General features: G+C 37.7%; 1 protein-coding gene across 17 annotated transcripts in view; it reads right to left on the bottom strand.

Moving 5' to 3' along the window:
* Positions 1 to 19,297, bottom strand: part of PIK3CB (phosphatidylinositol-4,5-bisphosphate 3-kinase catalytic subunit beta) — a 185,370-nt gene that overhangs the window by 9,837 nt on the left and 156,236 nt on the right. For all 17 annotated transcript variants that reach the window (XM_073359996.2, XM_073360002.2, XM_073359999.2 and 14 more), the window contains 6 exons: positions 17,913 to 18,091; positions 17,136 to 17,245; positions 16,589 to 16,667; positions 4,570 to 4,737; positions 2,565 to 2,688; positions 835 to 980 (listed from right to left, as the gene is read on the bottom strand). In XM_073359996.2, coding sequence (XP_073216097.2) covers positions 835 to 980; positions 2,565 to 2,688; positions 4,570 to 4,737; positions 16,589 to 16,667; positions 17,136 to 17,245; positions 17,913 to 18,091 — 806 coding nt within the window. The remainder of the gene's footprint in view (positions 1 to 834; positions 981 to 2,564; positions 2,689 to 4,569; positions 4,738 to 16,588; positions 16,668 to 17,135; positions 17,246 to 17,912; positions 18,092 to 19,297) is intronic.

The raw sequence follows: 19,297 nt of genomic DNA, 5'->3' as shown, positions 1-19,297 counted from the left end.
ACCAGCACTGGCCCCAGTATAGATCCTTGGGGGACCTCATTATTTACCTCTCTCCACCGTGAAAATTGACCATTTATTCCTACCCTTTGTTTCCTGTCTTTTAATCAGTTACTGACCCATGAGAGGAACTCCCCTCTTATCCCATCAGTATCTACTTTGCTTAAGAGCCTTTCGTGAGGACCTTATGAATGCTTTCTGAAAGTCCAAGTATACTATATGCATTGGACCACCTTTGTCCACATGTTTGTTGAGATGTTCAGAGAATTCTAATAGATTGGTGAGGTGTGATTCCCCTTTACAAAAGCCATGTTCTTTCTTCTCAACATATCATGTTAATCTAGATGTCTGATAATTCCATTCTTACCAGCAATTCCAGCAAATACCAATTTGCTGGTATTGAAGGTAGGTTTACTGGCCTGTAATTGCCAGGATCACCCATGGAGCCTTTTAAAAAAATAAATAAAAAAATCAGTGTTACATTAGCTATTTGCCCATCATCTGGTACAGATGCTGACTTAAGTGATAGGTTATGTACCATAATGAGTAGTTCAGTTCACCTATATACGCAGGGGGTACAGTATTTTCTTAATACTTTGTTTTCAAATTAAATGAATTAAAATTACTTCTCTCTTAAAACGCAAAAATGTTTCAAGTTTGCTAAGGTGTATTTTTCCTTAGTCTAGGTCCACTTGCATGGGTGATCACTTTGCATTATTTTACTGCATGCTGATTATGCAAAGGACTGTGTGCAGGAACTGATCAACATACTTTGCTCCAGCTACAAGGTGAGGAGAGAAGTTATGACTTTATCTTAGACAGCAAAACAATACTTACCGGCCAAATTTCTCAGTGTTCCCCGTTTTGCCTTGTTGAATGACATGAATGAAATCATAGGTAAGAATGAAAGGCACTCGTTCCCTTTTAATTCCAAATTTGGATTTGAAGTTCCCAAGAATATGCCCAAAATCTATGTGAAAGAGCTAAACAAAAATAGAAATAAAAATTTATTTCTCCAGAAAAATATTCTGTTTCCTAATTTGTTTAAAAACTTAAAGGGGAGCTTGTCAGGAATGGTTAGCTAAAAACAAGACTCACAGTAATCCCCCATCTTGCCCTAACACCCCATCTTGCCCTAACACCCCATCTTTTGTGCATCTCTGAAGAGATGTAATTTCTTGTTTAGGGTTTTATTCTCAGTGTTTCAAAACTGAATAGAAAAATCAGTGCCAGCAACGTCCACACAGGAGGAAATATGGTCAGTCAGGAAGGAAATTTCAGTTTCAAGCTTCCAAGGTAGAGCAATAAACATTATTTATCTGTGTTAGGGCTTTACCACGATGCCCAACATCATAGTATCTGAGTGTTTTCCAAGTGAAATCCATAGCAATAGTGAAGTCCCCTATAGACTTCAAGGAGTCTCTGGCATTCCACCTTTCCAAGGTCGAAACTATGTCAGGGTAAGGCTTCTATTTTTTAAAGTTAATTAATTATTATCAAGATTTAATTTATTTCATGTTTTTGGTTGATGGGGCAGTGTCAGGGATATTAAAGGAAAAATTATTCTACGAATTAATAAAATACTGATAGGATTGTTCTAAAAATGAGAAAATGCTTTGTAGATGGAGGAGTGATTTCACTAAAATCGGGATAAAGCTACACTAGAAATAAAAAAAACTCATTATGAACAACGGTCTTTATTGAGAATATTCTTCATGTCTAACCCAGATAGAACCATACAGCTCAAAACTCTATACCTTGATTTTCTAGGTTGGTCATTTGCAAGATACATTGAGATTTGACCATAGCTATAATCATCTAGTGCCATAAGGAGTAGAATTGTGTAAATAATTAATTTTTCTGCTTTGGTGGCCAAACCAAACAATAATTTAAAAAAATTCTATTTGCGCTGACCCAAAACATACATGTTTCAGTTTTTCTGGAGAAACAAAGAAGATGAAAAAAATCTATTTTAGGTTGAACAAAACGTTTTGCTCAACCTGAAACTGAAGTGTTTTGTTTTCAAGGTTACCTTTTCAAAAAAATGTTAAAAACAAAACAGTGAAATTCTGAAACAAAATGTCTTACTGAAATAAGAAGCTAAAATTTTATGTTGTAGAAATGCTGAAAATGAACGGTTTGCACATTTCACAATATATATATTTGATCAATTTTTTTTTTCTGAAATAGACTTGAATATGTGTTTCGGTTAACCTGAATCAGCATTTTTCAGTGAAAAAAATGATTGGCATGAAAAACATTTGCCTAGCTCTAAGAAGGAGACTTACTGGGTTTTGGGGAAATGATGAATTATTCAGGACAATCTTACTTGACAAATAATTATTTACAATATCTCCCCCAATCTACCAGATCAGAGTCAACCATAACGACTACCATTTACATATTTAGTTCCATATTTATACGTTTTATTCTAGTAAGACACTAAAACTAGAATAATAAAAATGTAATTGAAAAAACTCTCAAAATAAGCTTTCTACAAGAACTACAATGGCAAAGACTTTTTTTTAAAAAAATAGAGTTCATCTAACTGCTAACAGGGTTCTTACCTGACCATTCTTCCTGACCATGATATTGTCACTATGTCTGTCACCAATGCCCAGTACATAAGTAGCTACACAGTAGCCAGCACAAGACAGGGTGAACTCCTCGATGGCTCGATCCAGGTCATCTCTAAAAATACAAAGGCAAACAATAATTCTACACATTAGCAATAATTCACCTTCTATTTTCACATTAAGATAACACACAATTTTGCTTAAACTAGGATCAGATATGGACATTTTAAAACAGCCCAATTGCAGGATTATTAAACCATTTCACTATGTAGTGAAACAAAGTTCCTCCTCTGCCTTGGTCGTTTCTGTGCTTTTCGGCAGATTTGCTCACCTCAGAGGTTCACAGCAGTCCTCAGTTTGGTTCCTTTTGTTAGTGGCACAAACCTGCCGTTCACTCAGCTAACCTCATCACTGGCCAGCATGGGGAAAAGGAGGCGAACAACCCCCGCAGTCTCTGCTGGCCGACATAATGGGTCGGGGAACAAGCCAGAGACCTTCCCCTCTGGTGGGACCCACAGTCCAGGTCAACTCCTCTTATATCAAATAGGGAGTTGTGGGGATGGGGGAACCCAGGCCCACCCTCTACTCCGGGTTCCAGCCCAGGGCCCTCTGGATTGCAGCTATCTACAGTGTCTCCTGTAACAGCTGCGTGACAGCTACAACTCTCTGAGCTACTTCCCCATGGCCTCCTCTCAACACCTACTTTGTCCTCACCACAGGACCTTCCTCCTGATGTCCGATAACGCTTGTACTTCTCAGTCCTCCAGCAGTACGCCTACTCACTCTCAGCTTCTTGCACGCCTCTTGCTCCCAGCTCCTCGCACACACCTCACTAACTGAAGTGAAGTCCTTTTTAAAACCAGGTGCTCTGATTAGCCTGCCTGTCCTAATTGATTCTGGTAGCTTCTTAATTAGGCTGCCTTAATTGGTTCCAGCAACTTCCTGATTGTTCTGGAACAGCTCATTATCTTACTCAGGGAAAAGGGACCTGCTTAATCTGGGGCTAACATGTCTACCTTCTGTTACTCTCCTGTAGCCATCTGGCCTGACCCTGTCACAGTAGAAATGCAGAAATTAAACTATTACAATAGGCAATGGCATTGAGCCATTAGGTATGTGTAATTATTATTTTCTTTAAATTATGTTTCATGGCTTATCCAATGATGTACAGCACAGATCGCTGCCAATGTTGGAATTCAGTGTTTGGATTGCTGTTTGAACTCCAAGAGCAACCTGAATCTGAAATCTAAAAAGAGAAAGGCAACAAACTTGCAGAGACAGCTATATATATATATATGTACCTGTGCATACATGCATGCATACAATGGGCGAGATCCTCACTCCGCTCAGCCCTTTTACATTGCGTAAAAGGGACAGAGCAATGTAAAAGGCATCTAAAAGCTCTTGATCCAGCCAAGGGAAGACTCTCAAGGCACAGGAACAGTGAAAGACAATAATGAGACTGCTGTCTGAGGACTCCCTGGCAAGCCCTGGCACACAGGGAGTGCTGGAGGCAGGGATACAGCACTCAGTGCTTGGAGATTCCAGACAGCGCTGTGGCCCAGTGGGTCCCATTAAAGTCCTGAGGGCTGTCTAAATTATGAGTGAGACTGCAGAGCTTACAGCCGCCTTAGCCTCTCCCAGTCCCTGAGATGTGAGTTTTCTGCTGAGCCTCTTAGAGGTGCAGTGCAGAAACTCACCCAAACCTTCTGGATATGCATTATGGTGATGCTATAATGGCTCCAGAATTAAGGTTGCTTTGAATTTAAAGAGGGGGATCAAACCTATTTATTATGTGTGAATAATACAGTGTATCCTCTACTAATTCTGAGAACAGAATACATTTTCGGACAATTTACATGAAAAAAGGGTGCTCTGAATCACTTTGCAGGATTGAACCCTAAAATGGGATTTTTTCTTAATCCTCAAAACAGATTTTCACTTTGTAAGGAATTTTATAACAAGTTATAAGCAAGAAATACACATGAAAATTTACCCTAAATTGTATTCCTTTAGCCAATTTAAGAGAGCATCTTTGTTGAACGCAGCAGCAGCAGCAACATTGCTACTATTTAACTGAATATCTGCAATGGTTTCTGAAGCAGAAACAGCCTCAATAAGGCCAGAATGGTCTCCTGTTGCTAAACAACCATATGGCAACATCCTGAAACAAAAACAGAGACACTATTAAAAAAAAATTAGGAAGATTGTTTCTTTCATCACAAACATTCTTGAGCTGAATGTCCATGCTAATTTTAAGGATAAACTCTCAGAAGTTAATAAATGGACATGTTTCTAGAGCAAAAATATCAACACTTTATTTAAAAATAGTATTTTCCCTCCACTACATAAATACAGAAACTGCTATAGAAGCTCACTTTTACAAATCCCAATCTTACAAATGGCCACTTCTATGAAACAATTTCCTGAATTTTTTCGGGGGTGGGGAGGGGGAGAAGAAGGGCAGATATCGCATAACAAAAATCATGTAGATGAAGAACAAGTCAATATCCTTTCACATTTCAATGCCTTCAGTGTATTGGAAATTGCTTTGCAATACTTGAAAGGACAAGAAGAAAATGATGCAGTGCACAATACAACAATTTATACACTGTAACTACTGTAATTCTGAGTGCTTAATTTTAAGACCTTTTCCACTTTACAAACTCCTCAGTCCCCAATTAGTTTGTAAAACAGGGGTTCTACTATATGGGAAATATGCAACACTTTGCTTTTTACTGAAGTGTAATTCTGTTAGAAAAACAATAGAGGGAGCCATTTCATGTCAGTTGCTAGTTTACAGTGTAAATGGGCTGTAAAGAGGAAGTAAATTACATTCACACTCACTTTAAGATTCCTTTATAGTGTGGTTTAATGAATGGTGTGGTTTAAGAGTGGTTTAAAGGTGCCTTAGTTTAAATGAAAATCCAGCCCCCTCTATGTTTTAGCACAATATCTATCGGATTTCCATTCTTCCTAGTTCAATTAAAAAGTTTCAAGACATTAATAAAGAGGTAGCACAGTATCTCCCCCAAAGTGTTTAAGAATGACCATCATAGGATGCTTGGGTGCATTACAAAGAGAGAAAATAATACAGAACATATCTAACAGAATATATATGCTTTTAACAATCTGTGCCATAGGCAAGATAAAATTCTGAAAGTTGGAACACTCCTTCATTCTGGACTGCTGATTACAGACAAGTTTCAGAGTAGCAGCCGTGTTAGTCTGTATCCGCAAAAAGAAAAGGAGTACTTGTGGCACCTTAGAGACTAACAAATTTATTTGAGCATAAGCGAAGTGAGCTGTACTCCTTTTCTTATTACAGACAAAAACCCAAATCTGGAATTTCTTTTACAGAACACCAAAAGGTTATCATTCTACCATCCATTACCACCACACTAATTTAAAATCAAGAAAATTGTCAAAGGCAAGCAAGTGCACACCACAGGCACTGACGTTGATAGCGAAGTCCATCTAGAGACAAGCATATTGGCAACACATCATTATGTTATACTCAACAATGGCAATCCCTTCGGTTTTCAGTTTTGATAATTCATATTGAAGTAAATTAGAGCTAAGATTAAACTGGACCAGACAAATGCAAAAAATATGGTGAGGAGGTGTAGACGGGGATACAAAAAACAGGATTAGGGTTATTTAATGCAGAAGTAATTTAACTGAGGTATTTACAAGTATGGAGAATAGGGTCACATATAGATGTTAACAATATTTACAATTCAAATAAATATGAAGCAGTTTCATCAAATCTGGAGTTCTAGTTGTACACTATTCCCACCATTAACCCTAAGAAGACTATTTTATATATCTTCATTAAAGTAACTGATTCTAAAACTGAAATTTACTATATTAACTACAACAGAAATTACAAAATATTCATAAATATTAAAAAGCTGGCTACTGATTTTAGGATTCATTTAATTAGACCAAAATATGGCACCAAATATAGTGGACATGAGTTGAAAAGTATACGGTTAAAATTACTACCCACTGGTCTTGAAAAGTAAACTGACCTTCTTGTCCATTAGGGTGGGGACAGATGCTGAATTAACCCTGCTCCTGCCAGTCTCCTCTACTTTCCCACCACACCTTTCCCTTCTCCTCACTCTGAGCTGCAGAACAGTCTCCCCCCTCACAATTTCTCTAGCCCTCTCTCGCTATGTAAATGTTTGAATTCTGGGTTGCTATGAGCACGTAGAATGCCTCCTGCTGCCAATCACCCATATTATCTCTTCATGCAGGACCATTTCAGAATCTGTGTCAAGAATTCACCATTGAAAGCCACCAACCCCTTTTATGGTTTCCTTATCTAGGGCAGGGATAGGACCAGCAGAAGGACAAGTCGGGGCAAAGCTAGAAGGCAGACTGAAGAGAATACATGGATTGAGAATCCCAACCCTGGCCTGGCAACAGCTATCTCTTAGCAGCCCCGACACAATTCAGGAAACTGTGTTTTTGGGACACATAAAATTCAACAAAAAAAACAAAAAAAAAACACACTGTAAGGAATAATCTTCCATTGGCAGTGAAAAGAGCTACTTCTTTTTCCATCTCTACCATTCAGCGGAATAACAGAATCATATATATGTAATACAATCTGTCTGACACACATAAAATAAAGCCTAAATGTGGATGATTTGGTTGTAAGATATATCCATATTATTGCTCAGTATTTCAGAAATCTGTTCTTATAATGAACAAACTAAAAAAAATTCAGATTTGTAACCTTTTCTTTTTTATTACAGTCTCTTTCCCAATTAAAAAAAACCCAACATCCCAGACAGAGTTTTCACACTGGAATTAAAGAATACATATAACAACTGCATAACACCAGGGTTCATGGTGCAAGGAAACACTGCCCATCCTTATCACGACATGAAAATGTAAGCCAAGTATTGCTAGGTTAAAGTGCAAGCTGGCGTTCTTCCATGGCATTTCAACCTACCCTACTTGTAGCTTAACTTGGCACATATCCAACAACTTCCCCTTCAAAAGCAAGCAATGATGAAAGCTATTCAGCCCCTGGAGGACAGTGTGCTTACAACTGGAGGAAAAAACATTCTTGTCAGAGAGACAGTTTGACAGGAGTCAAATTGGGGACAAATCCTCAGGGCTCTGTCCATCTCCTTCTAGCCTTTTTGCCTTCAACATCTGTCAGTGGGATACCTTCCTCCTTTTTGAAGACCATGTAAAGACCACTGACAGATCTATAAGTAATCTTTGGCAATAAATATAATCTTCTTTCTGCACTGTATTTTCTCTAGTATCTTTCAATCCCTAACTATTTCAAAAGTTTAATTCTTCAAAAGGGATCTCTTCCAAATAAATGGGAGAGTATTGGTACTTCATTACATCAGCATGTTCTTCTATTTTCAGGTATAGCATTCAGTTTACTAAATGACTGAAATCCTACAGACAAAGAAAGGTTTTCTTTGGGTTTTTCTAAAATAAACTTTCCTTTATTTACTTGTAGTACCCACAGTGCCAATGCCAGACCTCACACCTATCAATACAGGTAAAAATGAAAATCCACTGTAGGCTTCTTGACAATAAAGGTAAATATACGTATATAACCCTCTTTGTCTATCAATGTAGTAACTAAGCACACCAACCACCGTAATATGTAGGTTTTGGATTAAAGCATCTTGGTTTATATGTGAAAATTCAGTTGAGTCCTGGGGAAAAAATACACAGCCTTTGAAAACATTTGTCTACATTGGGAAAATGGGTGGTATTTTAAAGTTGTGTTGACTCACATTCACTCCCCTCTAAGAGTTAACCATGACCAGATAGCATGTTTTTTAAACATAACTATATTTACCCAAAATCCTGTGGCAAAATGGTTTTAAAAATGTGTTGGATAACATATTTTAAAATACCACTCATTTCCCCAGTGTAGACAAACCTGAAGTTATGAGATAAGCTGACTGTAAAGCAAGTCAATATATCCAGGTGAAAGGTTGGTCTCTAAATCTCCTACCCCTATCCAGCTGTGCAGCACAGAAGACCAACACATGCTCCCAAGTATCTGAATACTTTGTCTCCCTTCCAGGAGAGGATGATCTGCTGGAGTTTCTGTCCTTGCATAGATCCCAAGCAGAAGAGAAGAACTGGACTGAGCCTCCACTTAGAATTGCTATAAAATAAACATTCTGGTTTTGGTGGTTATAAGAGAATTCTGGCCCCCATCCCAGACTGCTCATCTGCTGCGTAGTGCTTTCTGCACCAGGGCCAGTTCACTGAAGCTGCAAAATCTGTGGTGGCAGGGGGCCCCAGACTGGATGAGGCTCCCATGAGAAGACTGCTTGAGGCAGTAAGCAAGTGCTCCTGCTCTTTTAAAAGGAAAGGTGGAGAAAAGAAGCAACAGAACAACTGGAGCCTGGCTGTTTTCACAGGAGTGTGGTTGGTGGATAAGGATCCAGAGTGAAGTGGGAGAAGTTGGGAAGCCTAGGGCCTTCTGTGCACCCAAGAGAGCACAGGGGGCAGCAGCAGAAGGGAGACTTATCATTCAAAGAAATGGGGGGCAGGAGGATTGGAGGAGAAAGGGGCAGAACTGACTGGACTGGAGGGGTAGGGGTGATTTTTTCAGCCAGATTGAATTGTTTTGTTTGGCGGATTGAAGATGCGTCAGTGGAAATTAATATGGTTAGACTTCAGTTGTGTGGAAGTACCAGTATTTTTCCCCTGTGCTAATAGCTTTAGTCCTCAAGCAAATAAATTGAGGACATATTTTTCAAAGTCTGCTATTCAATCCTTTCTTCAGGCTCTATGCCTCGTGAACAGCAGACACACCCAACACCTGACCCTCACAAGAGCTCAGCCTGGTTATTTTTATATTTTCTGATGTGACACATGTGCTGTAGAATTGGGGTTATTTACATTTGATTTTGTGGTAGGGGTGACTTCTGGTTCTCTCCCCTGCTTCCAGCATATGCTACTGTTGCTGTCATAACTAAGGCTATTTCAGTGTGCCCGGATCACCATCTGGATACTGCTGCCTGAATACTTCTTAATTCTTTTTGCAGCCTCTACACCCCCTCAGAATTTTGTTTGTAAGCATAAATTATAAAGGATGGATGAGAGCGGGGCTCCCAATCAAACAGATTCACAGGAAACCCTGAGCGTGTCTGAACCAGCCCTATGCTCCATTATGGTGCAGCTCTCTGTGGGGGTTCCCCTTACGACTCTTTCTGAGAGTTTATGGAGGCAATCTTTGGAGTGCATGGCATCTCTCTTCATCTCCCTTTGACGACCTTAGAAAGTAGGTCAGTCAGAGAAAACACATCTAATGACCCATCAAATTAATTCCCAATTGCCAAACGCTGTGTGTGGGGCTGGGCTGGAGTCATAGAGTCTACCCCTGAGAAGGGAGTAACTGAGGAATGCCTGATCTGGTGCTCTCCAGCTGCCAGGAAGGCAGTCCTTTTCCCCAAGTATTAGAGCAGCCTCCTGTAGGCTATTCATAATAGTATAAATTATCTGCAAATATATTTCTCTCTTTTCAAAGAAAAAATTAATCAGATGTTCAACTTTACAGCAACTAAGCAAACATTCAATTATCCTAAAGCAAACATATACTTCCTGAAGTAATCTGTCTATTTAAATTCTTCTTATATCTTAGACTTTACTAAAAGGAATCTTCTCATAAATAGCATATTTTCCTGATGGGTAACTTGTTTATAATTTTCCATATCTGTGTGGTTTGATGCGATGTGCCTGTAAAATCATACTATGAGTCTTCAACTACAAATGTTTAAATGATGAGATCAAATTCTCCAGCTGGTGTAGCCTGAATATTATTTAAAAATATGCTGACTTCTAGCTTACTGCAAAGATGTATATAGTTTAGCAATTAAAATCACAAACTGTAAAGATTACAACCCTGCACCTCACATGGTTTCAAGTTATGGACAATGACGGCATAGAATGCTAAATTGCAAGGCTGTTAAAAAAAAAAAATCAACGTATTGTTAGAAACATTAGTTCCAAAGGTGTTCTTAGAAATCAGTCTTTTTTTTCTTTTTTTTTTTTTTGCAGGGGGAGGATAGTCAACTAAAACTAGCATTTGTGTGCTTGTATATGTATCCTCAGCAGTGGGTGAAGTGGCAGAGGCAGCTGCCTAATAGCTAGTGTCCTGCACTATAATGCTATATTCCTTATCTTGTCATTTCAACTCTTGGAACTGGTACTAGTGCAAAAACGTCATGTTGAGTGCTGTAGTGAGTGGGTGGAAGGAGGTGAGTTCTTTATGTTGCTCTGTAACAAAGACTGGAAGATATAAGAGCAGGGCCTACTAGCTCTGAAAGAAGTTCTGTGCTGTTCAGTCCAGTCGTCAATGAGTAGAAGGAGGGTGACTACGATCTGGGGATGTACATTAAAGATGGTAATAATAGGAGCAACTCTTAAGCTTTAAGATGGGTACTAAAGATGAACCTTTGGAAGACAATAAAAAAGTGTCAAGTTCATGACTACTAACATCGATGATTAAAAATTTTGCCCTCTTCATTAAAGTACATTATGGTAAATCATATGTCAGAAGTCTACTGCAGTTAAGCAACCCTCATTACCTCTCTTTAGGTGCAGGAAATTATGTTATTTCCTTCCTTAGCATAAACCCATGATAATAGCTAGATCGGCACTATATTCTGTTCCACTGGCATTCAGAAATAGCATTTCAAAACTGGTCCAAAATGAGTGATATCTGCACTATTAATTTAAGTCTCCAATCCCTAAATTATTGAAAATCATGTATGTTTTCATTGCAGTACATTGAGCTACTTTAAAACATTTACAGTATCTTATTTCAATATTAACTTTACTAGGATAAACTGTGGCATTTTCCTATGCTTCCAATATAATATAGCAACGAAGGATTTATAGCATGGTAAGGTAAACGTACACGTATATATACCCCCCTAAAGATACCAAGAAGTGAAACAGATAAACTGCTTCGCAGATTTAATACATCATGTTTCTCCCTCTCACCCTTTGTTCCCTATATTATCAGGGAACAAGTGGTAAGAAACCAATTATTACAGGGATATCAGTCCTTCTTGTCTTTAATATAAAATTTGTTTGTTCTTTTTTTTTATTGTAGTTTGACTGCGCAGAAGTCAAAAGCATTTTCTGAAGATTTTCATGAGAATCAGTTATAATCCAATTATAAGAATAAATGAAAGTACTTTTTCAGGGCTCAGTGCAGGAACTAAACCTCAATGACATTATATACATCATCTATGAGATGTAGTAATTATTCACATTGGAGGTGTGTTCCAGGTCAGAAGAACTGAACTGAAGTGAAGAACTTTTTTAGCCCATGAAAGCTTATGCCCAAATAAATTCGTTAGTCTTTAAGGTGCCACAAGTACTCCTCAAATTTTTTGCATATATAAACTATTTAACTTGAAAAACTGTCATTAGGAAACAAAGGCAACATAACAGGTAAGGAAATGTCATTTTTAAAAAAATTATGCTAACACCTCTAGTAAAAAAGAGCATTTAAGAGTTAACTCACTGGAGGTTTATTTAAACATAGCACGGAAGTAGAAAAAACTAAAGAAAGAAAGTTACTTTCACCAGGCATGCATTACCTTACATCAAACAGAAACTAGGCTTATTTGTAACAGTCCCACATGTTGTTGCCTCTGTTCACTTTGCCTTCGGGCTATATTAGACTGTGCTAAATATGCTTCAAATTTGACTAGAATGAATACAAAACTACATTAAAAAAAGTTAAAGTTCTGACTTAAACTGATAAAACTAGGCATAGTGAAAATGATCAGTTTAAGTATTGCCCCTCACATAGCATGAATCATCATACACAACTGAAATCCCTTTATAAAAGGTTGAAGAGAGATCACACTGATGATCTTAACTCTAATATTCCTTTATTTACCCAACTTAAGTCAGACACTTATTTAAATACACCATAGAAAGCTGAGAGAAAATTTTTGCCTAAATGCCTTGAAGAGGATGTTTCAATTTCAGCACAGAAATTCACAAGGGCAATTTCCTGCAGTGATAGGTTTCAGAGTAGCAGCCGTGTTAGTCTGTATCTGCAAAAAGAAAAGGAGCACTTGTGGTTAGTCTCTAAGGTGCCACAAGTACTCCTTTTCTTTCTGCAGTGATAGGCAGTATTCTCTTAACAGGTAAAACGACACTGGGAGATTTGGCAAACTCCATTCCCTCCTCAACATTGCAAAATTCCTCGGTTTTATTTAATTAAAAATTACAGTATTAACTATTTTTGGATTACTTCTTTTAGATCATTAGATTACTTGTGTCTACTTTTGGGTCATTGTAAATAAGGACTTAAAATGTATTTGGTTTCTATGCTAGAGACTTTTCACTGTGAAAAACATCCCAGAATTCTGCAGAATTAGGATAGTTTGCACTAGTGCAAACTGTTTCCAAACAAATGAACTGAAATACTTACTTCGAGGGAGGGAGAGGTGCGGGTGGATGGGGGATAGTAATTTTTCCTAGTCCTGTCTTGAACCTTAGTCTACATTCTTCTTTCCCTCTACTGTAACACTTGCCAGTTTAAATTTTAAGTAAGAATCCAGTTTAATACAAATTACCAAACAAAATAAAAATACAGAATTCAGGTTTCAGTTTGGGTTAAAAAAGACAAATATTAACATTTAAAGACAGTGGTACACTAATATGCTGTGCAATAAAAAAAAATCTGTTCTTCAGAGAGTGATTTCAATAATGAACTACAAGTGCATATACAAGAACATAATTTGCTCCCAAAAGAATTTTGTGCAAGTTTCCTTTGTGGCCATTTTTGCACTCTACAGAAATGTTGAGACGCTGCTATTAATGGAAGTAGCTACACGGGTTATAAATATATGCAGGGGATGATCATAAGCCAACTTTTTGGCACAAAGTAGTAGTACGAAACCTACTTCCAGTAATATCAACTAATATAGACATGAATGCCAGTAAAACAACAAATCAAAGTGGACTCCAACCCAGTAGAAATACTTGAATTATGAAAAAATACTAAAATGACATGCTGTGACAGCCATATCTAGCCTGATTTCATCAGTCTATAAATTTGGATGATTTTAATAATTTGTGTGACACATTTATATTTGAGACATGATGTCTATATCCTGAATTACACTCTATGTAAAGAGCCCGACTCCCTCCAGATGGCAATGAAGTACTGTTCAAGGTGATGTCATAAGTCCTTGAAAAGTAATAGTTAACTGATATGTATTGGACATTCTGGGAAAAGCCACCCTACTGAAACCTGCCTTGAAGATGTGAATGAAGATTCATACCAGGGGAAGATGTACTTACAGAGACAAAGGCCTCATACTTACGTATTTTTTGGAGATACAGAGCAAAGACAAGTCAGCTGAACTTGGTATTCAAACATTCTAGCCCATTCAGCATTGCGCCAGAATGACCATTAAGGGCATCAAAGCAAGCAAACCTCAAAGGTGCTCAACACAGCTATGCCATATACTTGCCGCTGAAATGTATTCTCAGTTTGAGAGCTGCACAAGGGCTGTATGAGATTAAAGTGCTTAACTGGAGTTGGTAGGTCAGTGATAAAATAACTCTGAGTACATCAAAATGACAATTCATGCTGCCTTGAGAATTTTTTTTAAAAAACGCTCAGGGGAAGAATCTTCTATTTCCTTCCATGGCCTTTGGGTCTCACACAGATCTAATACTTCTCAATCGGATATTGTAATCCTCCTGTAAGGGATCCATATGGATATCTACTCATGAATAGCTTAATGTGTCTAATTTCCAATCCTTTTCTGCCTGCCACTTAGGTCTGGTTATTAAAGAACTGCAAAGTTGCATTCCAGATCCACATACTCCCAGAATTCAACACAGTAGCTAGCCCCACCCCCAGCTAGTTCACAGCTCAGCCAGTGGCTAGCCCCCTAGATAATTCATGGCTCAGCCAATGGCTAGTCCCCCTAGCTGTAGCCAAACATAACTATGCTCTTTGGTCAAAATTCTCTACTCTGGCTGGCAAACAGAGATTCACCTTTTAAGTTTTTACCTCACTTGGACATTCACAGCATTGAATGCTAACTAGGACTACCACTTCCTGGACCACAACATGAAGCACATTTATATTAGTTCTGAAAGACCAAGTTAACAGTTAATCCACAAAATCATTACATGACAGAATATCACAGACAATGTTTTCCAGAACTATATATTCCTGACATATACCAAAGAATCATAAAAACTGACTGGTACACCCTTATTCAAGTGTTTCCTGTCACCAAAAGACTAAGGCCCAGATTTTTAAAGGTATGTAGGCCTCGCTGTGTTCAGTGCTGCAACACCTAGATGATTTAGGAGTCTAAATCTCATTTGTAATACTGATTTAAGCACTTAGGAGCCTAACTCCCATTGACAGCTGATGGGATTTGGGCTCCTAAATCAGTTAGGCATTTTAACACTGAACGCAGCAATTCCTAATTACCTTTAAAAATCTGGGCCTAAGTTCCAAAAGAAAGCCAAAACACACAAAGCAATTGATGGCATGAAAGAAGTCACTCAAATGCGAGACAAAAATGTGTGTAAATAACATGACAAGATGACTTCACCATGACAAAGGTGACAGCGTATTTGCTTGGTACACAACAAAAAAGCACATCATTTCCCATTCACTTCACTACTTCCAGTATTTCTCTCTCACAATAATTTGGACCATTTTGAGTCAAACCAAAAAATGCTGAGAACCACTGGTTAGGTAGTATTGACTTCTCTGGAAAAAATGGAATTACCAAAACTTTTGGCCATTGCAGAATTCCCCTTTATATAGGTGTCAATCCTTAAATTTGCACCTGTCCACCAGCAATCTGCAGTTTGGAGGAGTTAATTGTGAATGAAAAGTGGAAGCCTGGCACTGTTTGACTATTATGAATCAATTTTTTGGATAAGCTGGGTTGAGGGGTGCAGCATTGCTAGGTTTCAAGGAGGATAAACCTATTTGGAGGGCCTTTGAGGAGAGCTGTGAAAGCCAGTGTTCGTAATTTTGAGGTGTTCCTTTGTAATACTGAGTGGTCTTTGAGGAGAAAATGCAGAGAATGGTTGGGGGTGCCTTCTTGGACTCCTCCCTTAGTTGAAAAGTCAGGCTCATTTACTGTGGGTCCATATTGCCCAAGGCTGGGACAATGAGCAGCAGAAAGGTAATCTGAATTTTAATCATGGGCAAGTGAAATCTCATCAAAAAAAGACTGAGGAAGCAAAGACAATCCTAGCTGGCACAGCAGATGTGCTTTTAATAATGAACCTCTATCTTTTAAGTGCTCAGTGGGCATTGAGGCTGTTTTAGTCAGATGGATTCTTGTCACTAAAAAGGTCTTGTCCAGTGGAGAAGATAAGTTTGGGACAAGGAAAACAGTCAAATCCTCAACAGTCAATTCCCTTTGCTAAAGCTATAGGTACCTGGTTCCCCGATTCCAACCTTGTTGAAGACTATTCCTCAGTATGTGGTGTAGAAGCTATGCTGAAGACCCTGGGTTAACAGTTAAGATTTCTGGCATAGGAGAGAGACAGGCTCAGTCAGACTGGACTGTACTACCTTGCCAAAAGGGCAGCACTAATCTATTTTTCCCAAAACCTTGTCCACTTTATCAGTCTTTATCAACACACTGAACTGCAGGAAAACTAAGTAAGAGAATTCAGGAAAGCAAAGTAAGAGTTAAGGTTAAAGACTGTGCACTGCAGAACAAAACCTTGGACCTTTATAGTGGTCTTCAGACAATAATCAAATAATTGCTTGAATATGAATGTAACTTGTGAATACATTTAGAACTACTGCATGTGAAACCATGATAACTGCAGGCACATTTGTTAATCAGAAGGCCTGAAAACTTGGGAAAAAATTCTGTAATTGCATTAGCCGCATAACTGCTGATATGAGAAGTGAAAATGTACCAGTTAGAGACTACCTTGTCTACTCAGGAAAACTGGATTCTCTTTGCATTGGATTCAGAAAAAATTCTTACCGGAGGTCGAGACCGGCTTCTTTCCAAAGTAAGTCCATCAAACGCAAAATCTGGAGTGTCAACATGTCTTGCCGTAGATCTGCAAGAGAAAGATTAAAAAAATGCTACTTTAATTAAATAATTTCATGTAGTTTGTATTAAAGGCAATAAAAAGTCAGTAGTCAATTACATCAAAACATACATAATAAATATATGGAGTTATACCTATCTCCTAGAACTGGAAGGGACCTTGAAAGGTCATCAAGTTCAGTCCCCTGCCTTCACTAGCAGGACCAAGTACCAAGTAAACATTATAACATTTTATTCAAAGAATGCTGCCCAATCAAATACTACATCAGTCCCAAAGGTTAAATGGGGCTAATAAAAAATATGGAGCCCTAACAGATAAAATGACACATGGATGGGTTTCTAATGGGTTAGGCTTAAACAGTATCTGCTTTTCGAGTTATAGGAAGGCATGGGTAACTTATGGCAACAAAAAAGCTATACAGTCTAAATGCAAAGAAAAAAGGAGAAGCAAAAAATATGAATTCTCAACTTCACTTACCATCACCATTTTTAAAGATGATCCCAAAGAGATCCCCTCCAAACATCTTATTGTTGTATACTATCCATAAAGGCTTCATTTTAGAATCCATATATTTACACTTCTCAACACTGGAGGGAAATACAACAACTATTTTACTCAATTAAGTAAACACTCTTTATTTGTAAGAATGAAGTGCAATAAAAAGTTTTAGAGTTCTAGTGTGGAATTGTTTTATACTTTGGTTGAATGCCATTCCAAACTTTCATTTCAGCACTATCATGCGAGTTATACTTGGCAAATTGACATCTATATAAATTTATATCTGGAAATTACTAAACCTAATGCCTGAAATAGCTGTCTGTATTTTCTAAGAAAATACATGACCTTCTTTAAATCCAACCCATTCAAATTTTACAGTTTTCTGTCTGTATTTAACTGCTGAGCATAGTATTCTAATGGCTAACATGTTTATTGTTCTGAACAGAAGCCAAGACTGTACTCTGACTGACTTTTAGGTTTATATATATATAACTACAAGATCAGAAAGAGCGTTAAGTTTTAAGGTGGATAGCAAAAATCTTCAACCCCAAACTAAAACTCAGATCTTACCCTTAAGAAAGCAGAAATTTGCTTACACAGCTAGGATGATACCAGACAGACAGACCGACCTTCTCCCACCCTTGAAAATGTACTCTGTGTCAGAGCTCCTGCTGAGTTTCACAGACAACAGAAATCAAAGTGTTTCCATATTAAAGTTATGGTGAAAATGGAAACAGACAATCATATATAACTTACTATAGTTCTGATAGTATGACAGAGGGATTCAAAGGAGACTGGAGGTTAGAAAGTGCTTCTCTGTATGCATTTTGTTTTAAACACGTGTGCATTGCATCTTTTCCTTTTGCTTTGCTTTGCTTCATGGCATTCAGTTTTATTAGACTATTTAAGGTCTTCAATTTATTGAGGGCTTCAACCTGAAACAGATTTTTTAAAGTATTAATTTCTGAATCATTTATGAAATTCTAAATACAAGGATAATTTGAAATCCATATTATAAAACTACAAATGCAAAGTCTCATTTTCAAAATAAAAGGCCAATTAAAGATTTGGTTAAAATATTAAAGACAGCAATAGTAACAGATTTCTTTCAATATAGTAAGAGTGGATTGTAATGAAGATGCCATTTCTGAAAAGAGAGTAAAACTTTCAAGAGCACTTAAGTGCCTTAGACTTCGAAATCGCATTTTCAAAAGTGACAGAGGCACTCAGGAGCCTAAGTCCCACACACTTTCAATGAGACAGGCTCCTAAATCATTTTGGAGAATAAAACTTAGGTGTTTTTGAAAATTTTCCCCATAAAATTTATTTTAGTGTATTGTCGATATACATGCATCATCTCTTCCATATACAACATACTTCTAAGAACTCTGGCCAAATTTCAAACTAGATGCCTAAAATTTGGCACCTACATTCATACTGAAGTCAGTGGAAGCAGTGGGCATTCATCACCTCTGAAAAAAACAATTATTTAAGAATCTAAATATGGATTCAGGCACCTTGCTTTAACTGGCTTATATCAGCTCAGTATAATCATGCCACTGATCCCACAAAAAATTAAGCACATGCTTAAATTTAATTTTTTGCCGGATTAGGGCTATAGCGAACACTGGTTTAACAAAATTGTGCTACACCCCTCCATTTCACCCACCGTTATAACAAACACTTGAAAACTACCCTATTATAACATTAAAATGGGACTTATCCATTTGATTTTCCCATCTTCACTGACAATGTAAAAAGTGAAATCCTGGCTCCATTGAAGTTAATGGCAGTTTGTCATTGTCTTAAACGGGACCAGAAATTCACTCTAAATATTTTTGTTAGTTATTCACTACAGTTGATTCACTTTTAAATGAACTGAGGGGAGGACACAAAAAGCTACCCAGTTAGAAATGGTTTGTCTGAGGTAAGTTTTTTTCCCTTGCCAATGACACCCATTGCAAATAATCCATATCGTAATCCAAACCATGAACCAGAGAGCTTTAAAGCCTGGGAAAGCTATGGAATATATAGTTTGCCAGCTATTTAGTAAAGAAACTTTGCTAACTTATTTAGAGATCAAAACTAACTAGCCTACTCTCCCATAATACCAAAACTTTCAAATCAGACATTATGTTTCT

Source organism: Lepidochelys kempii, chromosome 9, assembly GCF_965140285.1.
Source record: "Lepidochelys kempii isolate rLepKem1 chromosome 9, rLepKem1.hap1, whole genome shotgun sequence".
NCBI lineage: Eukaryota > Metazoa > Chordata > Testudines > Cheloniidae > Lepidochelys > Lepidochelys kempii.
The sequence above is the reverse complement of the archived record's forward strand: the minus strand, read 5'-3'. Positions and strand labels throughout refer to the sequence as shown.